Source organism: Mustela nigripes, chromosome 3 (assembly GCF_022355385.1).
Source record: "Mustela nigripes isolate SB6536 chromosome 3, MUSNIG.SB6536, whole genome shotgun sequence".
NCBI lineage: Eukaryota > Metazoa > Chordata > Mammalia > Carnivora > Mustelidae > Mustela > Mustela nigripes.
Genome location: NC_081559.1, coordinates 104,028,862 through 104,045,279, shown reverse-complemented (window position 1 = coordinate 104,045,279; position 16,418 = coordinate 104,028,862). Strand labels below are relative to the sequence as shown.

Genomic DNA, 16,418 nt, shown 5'->3' with positions numbered 1-16,418 from the left:
TGAACCAACTGTCTTCGTCTGATTACTCAGGGTTGATTTGGGGAAGAGGTGATGACACTTACTCAAGCCTTAAAGGAAAAATGGAATGCAATAGTATAGCCTAGTCAGAATGGCAAAAGGGCACTAAGAGGAAATGAATGTTTGCTGGGTCTTAGCAGTTGTAGGAATGCAGCATTCCCTCCTTTAATCCTCCCTGTGGCCATTTGTTTGATACGCATCTAAATACAACTGAGTAGTTTGTAGCAAAACTGATATTAAAATCAAGGTCTCTGCTGACTGCAAAGCAGATGCTTTTCCTACACTTTATCCCATTACCGTTCACCTATGGCAGGTGGAAAACAGACCTCAAATGAGATGAGTGGTATTTAGCTCCAGGCTTTGCCACTGCCCTGTGTGTGAACTCTGGTAGTCACTCTCTGAGATTCTGTTGCCTCATTTTAAGTTGAGAGTCAAACTGTCATGGTTTTATATTTGTACTTAATTTCATTGTGAATTAAATAAAATGATTCATTTGTGAAAAAAGATTCGCTACATAAAAATTAGTTCTAAAAAAGCTCTTGCTAATCTCAGTGCTGACTCATCATTAAATTCTAAGTTCATTTATTAATTTCCATTTTATTTCTTCTAGTCGAGTAGAATTAAAAAGACTGTGTGAGATCTTCACCCGAATGTTTGCTGACCCTCACAGCAAGGTGAGTCTGGGACTCGTGCCTGCCCACCCCTCCCCCTGCATGCCCACGTGAGCCGTATAATATACTACTTAAGAATGAGAGACAATTCCCCACAGCGCAGTGTAGACCTTACAGATTTAACACCAGTTTCTGCAGTAGTTTACATTGTATCTTTTAAGAATGACTTTGTGGGAACTTCAGATGTCCTTAAAACATGGAGCAAATAAGCTAAATAAAGTTTGTTTTAAGACATAATGGGGGAAAAAAGAGTTAATGGAAAGAATCAGATGTAGTCATATTCAGATGCTTTTGGGTAGAATAAAACAACATATTCTAATGCAGTGCCTTTTTTTTTTTTTAACTTAATAGAAGTGAAGAAGATAGTCAAGTATATAATTTTTTTTGTATCCTATGTAGAATTTGTCTATATAGGACAAGATAGAAAAATAGAAGCATTTATGTAATAGATTTATTGAAAAACCAGGTTAAGCTACTTCTCCAAATAGAATTTTGCTATCCTCAAGAACTTGCTGGATGGTGGCCACCTGGCTGACGTCCACATGCCTGGGGTGCAAAGAGAACACCCAGGAGGGGTCCCTGCTGGGAGGAAAACACCCCTGACTATGACCCAGACCCTTTCTAGAAGTGGTGCCAAGAGAGTGACCCTTTACAGAAGCTTGCTTGCAGTCTGAATTTGAAACAAATACAGTTAGTTTTGGAGGAATCCTAGTTGGATGTTTTTAGAGAAAGAAAATAGGAGGAATTAGTTTATTGGGCAAGTTTAAAGGATGGATAAAGGACAGAAACAGAAGTACAAAAATTGGGAGAACTTTTAAGTCAGTATAAACAAATCTCATGTGCTTGACAGTGCAGGATTTCACGATCTCAGACCACAGTTTTCCTAATAAAAATGGTCTCTTGTAAGTCTTATGGGGAGAAGGAGACCTGTCATGGCCAGCCAGTTATTGTGACCTCTGTTCCTTTCCTGCCCTGTCTTTCTTATTAGAGTCATCAGACATGTTCCATCCAGTCATTCAGCACTCACTGAGTACTTGCTCTGGGCTAGGGACACAGCAAACAACACGTTACCCCTGTTCTTTGAGATGCACATAGAAGCCTGGGAGAATGAGTTGGGGGGGTCCTTTTTTTCTGTGGGGCGGGGGTTGGTGAGAGACTACAGTTCTAGATACTGGTCTTGAAGCATGTCTTAAAATTCCTGTGATGAACCTCACAGCAAGGTTAACATTAACACCATAAGTAGAATCCAAGAAAGGTTGAGTTCTAGGGCCACACAGATACAAAGATACAATTACCATGATTTTTCTCTTAAGATAGTGTTTAAAAGCAGGAAGACTGGGGCGCCCCGGTGCCTCAGTCAGTTGAATGTCTGACTCTTGATCTTGGATTAAGTCTTGAGCACAGGGTCGTGGGTTTGGGCCCTATATTGGGTCCCCCCACCACCACCCCAAAGGGAAGATTTTAAGCATACGATTCATAAGAGTTAGAGCATAAGGGATGTTAGGTATGGGACATTGATGAAATTTCTGTTACCTGTCACCTCTAGATTGCTGATTCAGAACCAGAATGTGAGGATAAAGAAGGAAATTTGTTTCCATCAGAAGGCTCTTGTACAGTGAGTTTGGAGGTCTCAGTTTAGTTAATATTTGCTAGCTGCCTTGGAGCTAAGCCAGGAATCCCATAGCAGGGGCTCATGAGTTTTTTTCTGAGCTGTCTCACGGGAGACCCCTGGTGGTTAACAGTTGCTGTGCTACAACTGAGTAGGTGTATAATGGCTCCCTTGTCCCAGTAGAGCATGACTCATTAGCCAAGTAGGGGACACAGTGCTGCTAACCTCTCTGAAATTGGCTCGAGGATAGTCCCCTGTGGACTCTTATCTCACCTTATTCAGCATTAATGATCGCACAGCAACGTGAGAATTATGTGGACTGTATCTTTTTTATTCTAAGTCATAATTTTTAATAAAGACTATAATGACTTTAATAATATCTCTTTATATTGTATTACTTTATGGTATCTGAATTGGACTACCTCAAAATCTACAAAGCACAAAGTTTTTTCCCTCCCTCATCTTGTAGCATTACTTGTTGAATGCTAGATAATGGACAGTAATAGTACAGAATTATGGTTAAAAAGACTTTTTAAATTTTTTTAAGATGAAGGAAGGACGGAAGGAAGAGAGGTCTCCAGGATTAAACAAATAACTTTCAGCAAAGTTAATTTCTCTCAGTATTGAATTTTGAAGGCATATTGAGGGAGGGAAGAGTATCAGTATCAGTGTGTAGTCTTTTCTAGGTCTTTTAAGAAACTGCATGAAATGGCTATTAATGCACTGTGGACTAACATGGAGTTTGTTTTGTTGCATGGCCTGGTTTGCTGTGGAATTCACAACAGAGAGTAAGTTCCGATCCTTTTTCCTTTATTATTATTATTTTTAATATATTTGTCTTCTCTATATGACCAGTCCATTTTTAATAAAGACTTTGGAGGAAATTACGAATTACACATATGAAACATTTGGTTTTCATTTGTGCCTAGGTTTTCAGTATGTTTTTGGAGACTCTTGTGGATTTTATAATAATTCATAAGGATGACTTGCAAGACTGGCTTTTTGTTCTTCTCACACAATTACTTAAGAAAATGGGAGCAGACTTACTTGGATCTGTGCAGGCAAAGGTTCAGAAGGCTCTAGATGTAACCAGGTAAGATTTTAGGGGCTAGACCGTTTTTTTCCTCCAGCTTTTGAAATATAACTCAAATATTGTCATATATATTATATTATGTATATTATATAGTATTATATCATGAGATATAACTCAAATATTGAGTATAACTCATCTAATGTTGTGTAAGTTTGAAGTATATAAACCTGACGATTTGAAAGCGTGTGTATATTGCTAAATGATTATAACATTACTTAACACTTCCTTCATCTCACATAATTGCCGTTTTTTTGTTCTAGTAGTGGTAAGAACTTTCAGATCTATTCTCTTAGCAACTTTCAAGTATATGATACAGTATTGTTAACTGAAATCACCATTCTGTACTTTAGATCCCCAGAGCTTATTCATTTTGAAACTGGAAGCTTATATCCCTTAACCAACATCTCTCCATTTTCCCCACCCCATATGCCCTGGCAATCACCATTCTACTCTGCCTCTGTGGATTTTGCTTTTGTGGGGTAGGAGGGTAGCCCAGGATTCCATGTATAAGTCAGGTCATACATTATTTGCTTTTCTCTGTCTGGCTTATTTCACTTAGCATAATGCCTTTAGGGGCCATCCATGTTGTTACGAATGGCAGCAGTTTCCTTTTTTATGACCAAATAATATTTCTTGTGTTTTTTGTGTTTGTTTGTTTTTTTTTTTTTTTTAAATCCATTCTTCTGTTGACAGACACTTAGGTTGTTTTATATCTTGGCTTTTGTAAATAATGCTACAGTGACCATGAGGTCAGTTATCTCTTCGAGATAGTGGTTTCATTCCCTTTGGATATATACCCAAAAGTGCAGTTACTGGACCATATGATGTTTCTATTTTTAATTTTTGAGGAATCTGAACTATTTTCTGTAGTGGCTGCACCAATTGACATTCTCACCCACAGTGCAGAAGGGTTCCCTTTTTTCCACGCCCTCGCCAACACTTGATCTTCTTATCTTTTTGACAGTTGCTAAGGAGGTATGAGGTGATACCTCCTTGTGGTTCTGCTTGGCATTCCCTCATAGTGATGTTGAGCAGTTCATGTATTTGTTGGCCATTTGGACATCATCTTCTGGAAAATGTCTCTCCACATGGGCCAGACCATGCTGATGATACAAGACTCTCATAGGTGTTACCCATGGTTTTGTCATCTGCTTAAATAAGCACTCTCTGACACAATTTCCACATTTACTTGTTAACATATTTGTTGAAATGTTCCTGCATTACATGAGATGAAATACCCATATCTTTATTGAGCTGGTATTGTTTTTGTGAACACTCAAGACAAATTAAAAACAAATATTATCAAGACTTGCAAACGGATTCCCTTCTCTTTGAAAGACATTTGAGTATTTATTTACATCCTTCTGAAGACTCTAGCCTTTTTAATACTTCAACTTCTTACAAGTCACACTAGAAATTTTCTAGCACAGGTGAGGTCCCTTTTGTCCGGGTATACTCTCTCTTAGCGTTCAGTGGCTTAGAGATTGCTAACATAGCAGTTGTAACTCTCTGGCTGTTATGAAGAAAGAGAGAAGGTCTGCAGAGACTCAGAGACGTGGGAAAAACTGCGCTGTCATTGTTGAGCGACCTCCAATCTGTTATCTCCACAGTTGCAGGTCCTCAACATAAAAGTATTAGAGCTTAAATGTCCTCAACATAAAAGTATTAGAGCTTAAATGACCTCAGAAGATACTTGGCTGTAAGCTCTTCATTGTGATTTGGTAGGAGATGGAAGGTCATGTATCAGATCAGTGAATGTTTAAATGAGTAAACAAATGACTCCAGAGCAGGTAATTACCATCAGTACGGGAGCCTTTGTACAACCCAGTTACTACCTACGGGGCGATGACTGCATATCATGGAATTTCCAAAATGGAAGGACCCTTCCTCATCTTATTAATGAGGGAACAGACTTGACCTGACTTGCCTGGGCCACACTTCGTGTTAGTGGCAGGCTGGGGGCCAGAATCCAGGACTGCTGGTTGTGGCTCCGTTGTCCATTCCTCTGACTGTAGGCTGGTCTGTGGGCAGGCGTCTTCCTCTTCTGTAGGATGGTGTGGATAGTCTTTGTGCTTTTCCTTTCCTCTCTGGCTCCCTCCGCTGCAGGAGCACACACTCACCTGCTGTCATCCCCATGCATGCATCTATTAGAGGTCTGTGACTGCAAACTTGGATTTGTTCTTCTGCACTCTGACGTGAGCTGTTTTCTTTTGGTGCCTGACCCCGTAGATCTGTATCATCTGTGCTGCTACAGAATTTTATTATCCAAATAGCTCTCTTTTGATTTTTTACTGAGCTCAGTTTAATATACTGTATTTACAGTAAGCCTTTCAAATGCCATCCCTCCCTTGGTTGAGTAAGTTTAGTGGAATTAGGGAACTTAACTACATACCAGCATATCAGTGGGTTTGTAAAGGTTCAGCCAGGGTGAGGCTGATCAGCTGATAATAACGGGGTGAAGTAGACAGGAGGGACGGTGATGCGTGGGCCCAGTGGTATCAGATTTCTCAAGAAAGGTCAGAAATGTGGATTAATGGGGCACCTAGGTGGCTCAGTTGGTTAAGTGACTGCCTTCAGGTCAAGTTCCAGGATCAAGTCCCCACATCAGGCTCCCAGCTCCATGGGGAGTCTGCGTCTCCCTCTGACCTTCTCCCCTCTCATGCTCTCTCTCTCTCTCAAATAAATAAAATCTTAAAAGAAAAAAAATGTGCATTAAGGCAACACATTTGAGGTTTTTTGTTTGTTTTTTTGTTTTGTTTTTTAATGACACTCTGAAAGCCATATAAAACATTTGTGAGCCAGACTTGGCCTAAAGGTTGCTTCCTTAATGTAGATGAATTTATGAATGGCAAAAGCATTCAGAGTTTTAGGGATGGCAGGAATGTTAAGATTTTACTCCTAAACTTTGGTGATTAAGGAAAAATCTCTTGTTATTTTCCTGGATGCCTCTTCCCTTTAAAAATCCTCTTCTGGGGGGCGCCTGGGTGGCTCAGTGGGTTAAAGCCTCTGCCTTCCTCTTGGGTCATGATCCCAGGGTTCTGGGATCGAGCTCTGCATCCGGCTCCCTACTGGGCAGGGAACCTGCTTCCTCCTCTCTCTCTGCCTGCTTCTCTGCCTACTTGTGATCTCTGTCTGTCAAATAAATAAATAAAATCTTAAAAAACAAAAACAAAAACAAAAGAATCCTCTTCCGGGTAGATTCTGTCTAAGTCTCTAGAACACCTTCATCATTCCCATTTCCCCAGCAGCTGAGATGCCTAGCTGTTTAAGCATATTTAGGATCAGTCCTTGAGTACTGGGGCGGGTGGGGGCGGGGAGTGTGTGTGGGTGGGGTCTCCATGCTGGCTCTGATGGGTTCCTGAGGTAATAGGCTTGACTGGGATCTGCCAGTTCCCTTTCCTTTGGCCGTGCCTAACCATGGGCGCATTTCCTGATGAAACACACTAGTTTATACTTCAGTGGATTCTCCATTCTCCCCTTGCTGCAGAAGAAAAGAGAGGCGTTTTGTGTGTGCTTTGTCAGCCTTGTTTCCCTAATTTATAGGCAATATGAGTCAGAGAGTCCAAAGAAAGCAGTGCATTCACTCAGCCCCCATTGTAATAGAAGTTTGCTTTATATAGTCTTTCTTGTTAGTGTGGAAGATGTGTCTGCATTTTCCCACATATACACCATTTATGCACTTTTAAACTAATACTAAGAATTGCAGTACTTGAAGGGAGAGAGCACAGACTTTCATGAGCCAGGAGCCCTCAGGGTTCTCAGTTGTGTTGAAGATGTGAAGAGGCTACAGGAAGTGAGCTTAGAAACAGGCCAGAAGTGGAGCAGGAGACGGGCTTCTGCAGGCCCTGGCTTCCGCGTACATATTGTAGCTGGATGGGGAGTTCATTCCCTTGGTGGGTCTCCCACAGGCACTCTGCTGTGGGGACCCCACAGAATAGAGACCATAAGCAGTTGCCCAGTGGGACCAAGGAGGACAGTGTGATGAGCAGTGGTAAGCAGCTCACTCAGGATGCAGATCCAGATTTGGGGATTGGAAGTGGTTATCATGAAGCAATATTCAGAAAGGTGGCCAGAGAGAAGATGAGCAGATCCCTTAGAGGGCAGGTAGGAATCTCTTCCTTAGTTTATTGCTTGACCTTAATTTTCAAAGTAGCATAACTCAAAGTGAGCATAACACTATGTGTCTGGGGACTTTCAGCAAGAGTTTCCTTTTTTTGAATTTTCCATATAATGTGTATTACTGTAGTATATCTATAATATGAAAAGTATAGTTAGTAAACTTAGTCAACTAAGGTCAAGCTTGCCTTTATATAAATTAGACTCATCTCTAATGGTATATTTTCATTACTGATGCGGTTTTGCATTACTTTTTGTAATAGATCTTTCTTTAAAACTGAGCACTTTTTTTCTTCTCTTAAACCTAGGGACTCCTTTCCGTTTGATCAGCAGTTTAACATTTTGATGAGATTTATTGTGGATCAAACTCAAACTCCTAACCTCAAGGTTGGTAACTATTTGTGATTACAGTTCAACCTCTAGAAGTCAAATTTGCTTAAAATGTACTTTTTTGTTTTTGACTCCTATTTGGCTGTTAAGAATAAATCTGTCGTGAGCATCCTTGTACAACTATTTGGGAATGTGTTTCCATTTCTCTTGGTTGAATACCTAGGAATAAAGTTGTTGGGTTATTGGGTAGGGACATGTTTAACTTTATTTTAAACTGTGAAAATGGTTGTACCATATTATATTCCTACCAGCAGTATAATCGGAGCACCAGCTATTCCACATCCTACCAACATTTGGGCATTATTACTGTTTTTCACAGTATTCAAACTAGAAAGCTCTGATGTGTTGAAATAAGGTATCTTACTAGAATGTTTTCAATATTAACTTTCTAACACATGAAAATTAATTGTTACATATATTGGAAAATCATCACTGTAACGAGACAGAATTTGAGGGAGGGTTTGTTTTGGTTTGAATGAGGTCACGTAAGTCATCTGTTCTTTAATCATTAACTTTTGTGGGGGTTTTAGAATAGGCCCAGAGAATGATAACCCTCTTCTCCAAAGGTACAAACCCACTGAAGCATCGGTGGAGAAATTAGGGCAGAATATCAGCTTGATCGCTGAAAATGCTCCCTTGTAAGGCATGGCCAAGGATGTGTAAAACACAAAGCTAAATACTTCCCAGTCATTGGCAGAGCTGGAAATCCCACAACCTGCCCGCGGGGGCTCATGCCTTACAGGTGTTTTGCCATATAGGGGAGGAGCAGAGCGTGCCTTCAGTCTAAAACTGAAGAGGATTGACCTGTACAGCACTTGCCCTCTGTTCACAAACTTACCTGTCAATCATTTCATGCTTTCATCCCTGGTGGACACCCCTCCCTGGGGGGAACATAAATCCAGGAGAAAGGAGGTATCCCCTCAAGAGTATTTATTTTTCTTTGATCAAAATTCAGTTCAGAATTCTATTCAAAGGTTCATAAAGTGTGCTTGATGTTTGTAATTATTGGATCTTTCAGGTCAAAGTTGCAATCCTGAAGTACATTGAGTCCCTCGCTCGGCAGATGGATCCAACAGATTTTGTAAACTCTAGTGAGACGAGGCTTGCTGTTTCTAGAATTATAACCTGGACGACAGAACCAAAGAGTTCAGACGTGAGAAAGGTATGTCCAAGAGAGCTCAAAGTGCACCTTTAAATACAGACTGTTCTTAGGCATGTGTTAGGAAAAGAAGTGTACCTAGAAACTTGCAAACCACCCCCACATACTTACACAGGAATCCTTTCTCACTTCTTTTCTGTGAAAACCAGACTTTGCTCTTGCTCTTATCTCCTCTCTCCAGTTCCACCTCCTCCCAGGCTTCTGACATCAAAATGAAAATCAGAAATCCTGTATGATGGGTTCATGCTTTCTGTAGACATCAGTTTTGTCCTTTTCATATGTGAAAGCACTAGTAGTTCAGTGTCTCGTAAGGCCATTGGTTTTCCATACATCAGTTTCAAGACGTGGACTTTGAGGACAGACTTGAAAAATCTAATGCTGCCTGGTCTCACAGCAAAATGTGGCTAAAAGTTCGCTAGGATATGAATTCCTGAGTTTAAGGAGAACAAACAATTTGGGATTATATACCACATTTGGAACACCCTGTCTTTGACATGGGAGGGGCTGAATGAATGGGGAGGTAGAATTCAGATTTTGGAGCCCCCCGGGCACCAAGGTGTCATTTTGTTTGATTTGTTTTATCAGGAGAAGAGAAGTATTGGCTACTTTCTTCAGAAGTGACACATTGAAGGGTGTACAGTGAAGTAATGTCATAGTACACAGGGACATATAATAGTACACAGAGTACCATTTCTCTTACTAGGTAGTACTCACCTCAGAACCCTTACAGAGATTAATTATTACATGTGAAACATTTTGTCAATTCCTGACAAGTTGTAAGCACACAGCAAGTGTAAGTTCTTGTATCTGTTTCTCTTCCTCTCTGCCTGTCCATGTCCTTCTGTGCTTGAGTTTCACATGCAGCCATCATTCTTTTATTTGGAAACTTGAGTAGCCTTTGTAAAGTACTCTTTAAAAACCAGCTTCCTCAGTTCTGCTTTCATACTGAAAGTACTTGACTTTGGTTCTATGTGTATAATCACGAGCCTTGCTTTGTTTCTTCTGTGCCACACTCCTTCCATATTTAGCCTGACCAGTGGAGTCCTTTGGCCTTCAGCAGAGTTAATTATGTGGACCACGTGGGTCCAGGCAGGGAAGAAGGAAAGGAGGATTCCACGCAACAGCTAGCAGGAGTGGTGGTCTTCCAAATGCAGGTGAACACTTATCTCCTCCTTTAATGGAGTCCAAAGACAACAGAAGAGTTCTCTGAAAGGTTTCTTTGGAAGGGTCACAGGTCATGTAAGTCCTCTGTCCACCGTATATTAATAAACTAAGCTGTCCAAGGTCAAAGGAACAAGCTGGACTAAGTTTATTGCCAGAAATCACATGGTTCATTTATTGTTTGATCTTCAACACTTTAGTCATTTTGGATCATATAGTGCTACTTCATAAAGCCTGGTCTCCATTGGTATTCCACGTCTGTTGCCTGCTCTCACTTCTTCCCTTTTCCCAGCTTGAGGACTGCTTAACACCTCACCTTTAGACTGAGTTCAAACCCAGGTTCTGGGACAGTAATCCTCTTCAGAATATTTGGACAGATTTATTATATCAGTAGTTCTCGGGCCTGGCCACAGTTGAAATCAACCTCAATTCCTGGGCTCTCCCTCAGGTAATTTGACTTAATTGATATAAAATATGGACGGTGTTTTGGGTCTCACCCAAAACACTTGGCTGATTTTTAAGGCACAGAGTTGAGAATCCATTGTTTGAGACCACTGCCCTGGGGTTGAACCTCAAGACATACACACTGTCAGTGTCGTGTGACCTGGTTGCCACTAATTCTCTTGGTTCCAGCCTACATGTTTAGGATCTTCAGGCCTAGGGCTGGACCTGCTGCTCCCAGTGCCGCCTCCACCTTCGTGTTTTCACTCACCCTCTACACTCACTCAGCACTGAGCATAATACCCTTGGGACAGAGTAGACATTTAATAAATATTTTCACTGAATTAATGAATGATAAATGTCCAGAGAGAAATGATCTCATTTTAAGTAGCACATTGAAGCCATCATTTTCAAAACCACAGTGTTGGAGGCCCCCTGTTTTGACCTCTGGTATTAGTCTTCTTTCGGAAACCAAATCAACACAGACAGAGTAGCTTGAAACTACACACATTTATTATGTTGTAATTTCTGTGATTCGGGAATCTGGTACGTGGTCTCTGGGTCTTCTGCTTAAGGTCTCAACACATGGAAATCAAGGTGTTGCCTGGGTTTTGGGTCTCACATGAGACCTGGTCTCTTCTGGCTGAGTTCTGCTGAGTTCCGAACTGCTGCTCGGCCGAGTTCTGATCCTTACAGGAGTGGGGCCCAGGTGCCTGTTTTCTTGCAAACTGCCAGAGGGGTGCTCTCAGCTCACAGAGGTTACCCGGCACCCACTGCCTGCCACGTGGTCCTCTCCCCATTGTGGCAGTTTGCTTTTTCAAAGCCAGCAGGAAAATATTTGGGAAAAAATTTCCCCCAAACTTCCAAGATTTGATGAAAAAAACCTTAATCTACACATCTGAGAATATTAATTTTCTGCCAACAATACTTGGAGAGTTTGCAGACAGTGTAATTCATTCTATACAGTCTTATTTGAGAAAGCACTTTAAACTGATAGAACTCTTGATTTATTATTAACATTTTTAACATTTGTTTCCCTTTTCATCTCAGCATTTTGGGGTGTTTGATGTTGGAGAGAGTTGGGTGTTTAAATATTTAAGATGTTTTGAAGAGGAGGGAAGAGGCACAGCCAAAATCAGAACACAAGCCAGTCAGCAGTTGAGTGTGCCTAGGCCCAAACTAATGGTTTTTTTTCCTGGTTTCCTAGCAGGAAAAGTGCCCCCCCCCCCCCAAAACTGGCTGCTTTATTCCCAAAGTAACGTTGTTTGTGTTACAGTATGGTAGCCTGAAAGTTGTGTTAGCCATGCCATACCTTTCTGAAGGCACTGTGTTGATGTTAAGTTAATAGAACGTGGGGCTTCTGGGTGGCTCAGTTAAGCGTCCGACTCTTGATTTAGGTTCAGGTTGTGATTTCAGTATGAGATTGAGCCCCACTTTGAGCTCCCTGCCAAGTGCAGAGTCTGCTTGATGTTCTCTCCCTCTCCCTCTCTCAGATAAACAATAAATCTTAAAAAAAAAAAAAAAAAAAGATAACGTATTGACAGTAGGAAGTAGATTCTAGAGTTTGACCTTGTTTGACTTTTGCCTCTGCCAGTCATTGGTGTGAGCCTGCATGGTAACCTCTTAATTCTCATTTGTTCTCAAAAAATGGGAATGTGAATCCCCATCTCAGACTTCATTGGGAGGACTAATTGCAGTAGAGAAAAGCATAAACATTACTTCGTTTACTTTGTGGCCCCTGCTCTGTTTGTTCAAAGTTGGTTTCAGTTTTGCTGCTGCTATTTGTGGAACAAATGGAGAACCCAGTTTTTTTCAGCATTAGAAAGATTTTTTTCCCCCCATCAACCAAAGGGAATGTGATAATGCAGTAGAATTTTTAATGGTATATTTATATTTCAAGATTCAGAATCCTTGTGGGTTTGCTTATCATATATGATTCTCTGGCATTTAGCACCTACTTTGTCAGAGAAGATAGTAGATACAGCTCTCAAATGTCGTTTTGAGAAACATGGTGATTGTGAAAGCATGGCAAAAAACCCCTAGAAAGTATAAAGATGCTGTTGCATAGAGCAGGAAGACGATAGAAGCCTTTTAAAGTTGAAATTCTGAACTGAAAAAAATTTTATTTTATTTTTAAGGGGGGGGCAGAGAGAATATCTTATGGCCCTGAGGTCATGACCTGAGCCAAAAACAGGGGTCGGACGATGCTTAACTGACTCTGCCACCCAGTCGCCCCTCTAACTGAAAAATGTTCAAGTCTGATTGTAGGTAGGCAGTGTGGCCTAGCCACAAAGCTCAGGGTTTTCCCATCAAACAGGATTTGAGTCTCCACTTAATTGTGACTGGCTCTTTCAAGAAACAAGCTGACCTTTTGGATCTCATTTGGACCCTCCGGTTGCAGAAGGCAAGAGTGCTGCTAGTGCTGGCGAGGATTGTGGTTATTACGCATCTAGGAAATGACAGAGGTTCAAAACTGGTGAATTACTGTTGTTATTCTGCCTGTTCTTAGCTGTTAGATCATAGAGACCTCAGCGATTCTGTAAAAGATGCCAAATAACGTTCACAGCTTACAGATAACCCTGGTTTAAGCCCTTGCTTCTTCTCTCACTAAATCCTGCCGCCATTCCTGTCTGTCAGTCCCCGCTCCAGCGTAGTCGTGTAGGTGAGGATTTCCCCACTAGGTCAGCTGCTGCCTGCTCTGGGCCTGGAGAAGGAAACTTGGAAGAAAATTGTAAACAGGTAGATTTTAAACTATGTACTAATTTGAAAAAAGACACTTCACTGTTTGCATTTCAGTTGATTAATACAGATAACTTGTCAAGACACTGAAAGGATTTTGAAGAAACCTAAAGTTCATATAATACTATGTGAGCATGTGTGTATGCGCATGTAAATGTGTTTTAACATGTTTTGTGATTAACCGCCTGCCCAAAGAAATGGCCTCATGGAGTGTACACATCTACCCTATTTTAGCAGAATGGTGAAGGAGAGATACTCAGTAAGAAATGTCTGAAGGCTTTGAAGTACCCTTTGTTTGATGATTTTCTAAAGCAGTTCTGATGACAGTCTGGAGGAGCAGTAATTGTTTCATAAATTAGAAAGCTGCTTCTCCTCCCCAAGTTTAAGTTTTCCCCAATTAATACCAGTGCAGAAGCATTTGTCAAAGGTTTATTGATCTCCTGTCTCAACAGAATTCTTTCATGCTTTCAAGGCAGTTGATTGCCCTGGGAATTCTTCCACACAGTGGAAGATTCAAATGACCTTTTGCCCTCACCTGCCAAATTCTCCTGTAGGGCCATGAGTAGGGATCATGTCTTTATAAGTTGCTATTTGATCTTGGAAGCCAGTGACCCTTGAGTTGTCCATTAGAAAGTCAGCAGCGACCCTGAGTGTTTTCTCTGGCCGCTTACCGGCCCCGCCTCTTGTGAAAGGCAGGAGTTTAGTGATGGGACAAGAACAGTGGCGTACTCTGCTCTTTGATTCGTTATTGTCCATGAGCTATGCACCAAGCTTTTTTAAACTAATATCTCCAACTCGGCCCTGTATTTGGAATTATTACCTTACAAAAGGGTGTATTGATGGTGATGATAACCCAGTTCTCTTCCTTGCTTGGATTCTAGTAGTCCGACTTCTCACTAACACAGAGGATCGTAGATAAAAATATCTCAGGACTGTAACAGTCTCGTTCCTTTTAAAACTGTGATATAAAGTATATTTTTTAAAGATTTTACATATTTGACAGAGAGAAAGAGATCACAAGTAGGCAGAGAGGCAGGCAGATGGGGAGGGGGAAAGCAGGCTCCCTGCTGAGCAGAGAGCCCAGTGTGGGGCTTGATCCCAGGACCTTGAGATCATGACCTGAGCCAAAGGCAGAGGCTTAAACCACTGAGCCACCCCAGCGCCCTGACATGAAATATTTTTAAAAGAACATATTTCAGTCATACTCTGTTTCTGGAGTTTGGATGTCATTAGAAAAGGTTTTACATTGAAAACAGTGTTAAACCAAAGGGTGACTTTTGAAGACTGTATAAAAATCTTTTGTATTTTGGAAAATGTAAAAATAAATTATATTCATTTATATGTATAAGTCACAGCAAATGTGCCATCTTTCCAATTAGCTATATTTTCAAAATTCCCTGTCTTTATGTTCGATTTTTTATCAAAATTCAACATTAAGATCATTGAAAGAGAAGTTTCTTTAGTGGGCCAGAAGTTAAAGTCCGCTGTACTTCTTTTCCCGCGTGACTAAGAGTCATTAATAGCACATAGCCATGAATTAGCACAATTTCTAGGCAGCCCTCTTGTTCCTAAAAGATCCCACTAATTTTATAATTTGCTTCATGAAAAACCTCAAGTTAATTTGTGGTTTTAGATATCCTGTCATTCTGGGAAGAAATGTAGTTTTCTAAGTAAAGACAGTGGCACATTTCACATAAAAATATACTATTCAAAAATATACTGAAACATTATATAATTTTCAAATGTCATCGTCAATCATTTAAAAAGAAGTCCCTAAACTTTCTTACTAAATTGGGAATATTTTTTCTCCCTGCTAAAACTCAAGTCTGTTTCTTTCTGTCTCTTTGAAGTGCAGTTTTTTCTGTGTGCATTTTTTCCCCTAACATCTAATAAAATGCTTTTTTAAATGCACAGATTATCTTGCATGCATTTTGGAATTTGCTTCTCTACAAATATACAGATCATGTTAATATATATTACATTGGTGGTGAAGCAGATTCCTTCAGATAACTTAAGAATGTTTCAATCATGAAATGTAAAAATATATATTTTAACACCATCAGAAACAAGGTGTTTTGCCTCTGTCATGAAAGCACACAGGCCCCTTGGGATTTAAATTGGTTGGAAAGACTACTTATGACTATATTTGGAGATCAAGGGGAAAAAGGAAGATACTTTTGCCCAATGCTATGCTTAATCAATGTTTTTGATATGTCTAAAAAGTAGTTTTTGATGCCGTAAAAAATATTCTTCTGATATTTTAAAGTTCACGATCAATTTTTATTTTTGGTTAAATACATTTGAGTCTCTGGATTTTCTTTTTTTTTCCTTCTCCAGACAAAAATAATAGTTTTGCCTTACCTGGATCCAGAATTAATTTTAACATTGTGAAAGCATTGAAATATTTTGTGGTGTTTGTTTCCAGAGCATTTCTAAGTGAATATATCTTTTGTAATACCTTATATCATGGGGAAAAAATACTCAGAATAATTACTGCAATCCTTAAATAAGAGTGTTGTGGACAGATAAATGTATCCTTTCAGTCAGGAGATGTTCATAATGTGTTTTTCTTTCTTCTGACTCTCAGAAATTTGTAAGAAATGCCATTATTTACTGAAGTTTTCTCTGGCATGGCTTTTCTAAATCAAAACCCTTGGAACTGAGTCCTCAGGCATTTTTTAAATCTCAGAGTGCCTGCTGCTGTTTAGTACCATAGAAAGCCCATAACTGGCTGGAGAAACCTGAGTCTCATTGGGCTACCGTCGCTTCAGCTAACTGCTTTCCCTTCTCACTGCCTCAGGGACCATCAACAGTCCTGCAATATATTGTCTGAATTAATAAAGATAAGTAGAGCATTTGCCAAAACATAGAAGAGTACTTTTTCATTTGTAAGGTAGAAGTCTGGTTTGCTTCCCATGGACTGTCTCCTCACTTCATAGGTCTAAAAGTGGGAGTTTTTTGGGTGTATTATTTAAACTCTTTTTCTAAAATGTCTCAGTCCCTCGGAGCAGGCTTGAGGAA

The 16,418-nt window shown here is 40.2% G+C and overlaps 1 protein-coding gene across 1 annotated transcript in view; it reads left to right on the top strand.

Moving 5' to 3' along the window:
- Positions 1-16,418, top strand: part of CLASP1 (cytoplasmic linker associated protein 1) — a 268,189-nt gene that overhangs the window by 206,499 nt on the left and 45,272 nt on the right. Inside the window, exons 27-31 of the mRNA XM_059394480.1 lie at positions 629-692; positions 1,328-1,330; positions 3,228-3,391; positions 7,816-7,894; positions 8,916-9,059. Coding sequence (XP_059250463.1) covers positions 629-692; positions 1,328-1,330; positions 3,228-3,391; positions 7,816-7,894; positions 8,916-9,059 — 454 coding nt within the window. The remainder of the gene's footprint in view (positions 1-628; positions 693-1,327; positions 1,331-3,227; positions 3,392-7,815; positions 7,895-8,915; positions 9,060-16,418) is intronic.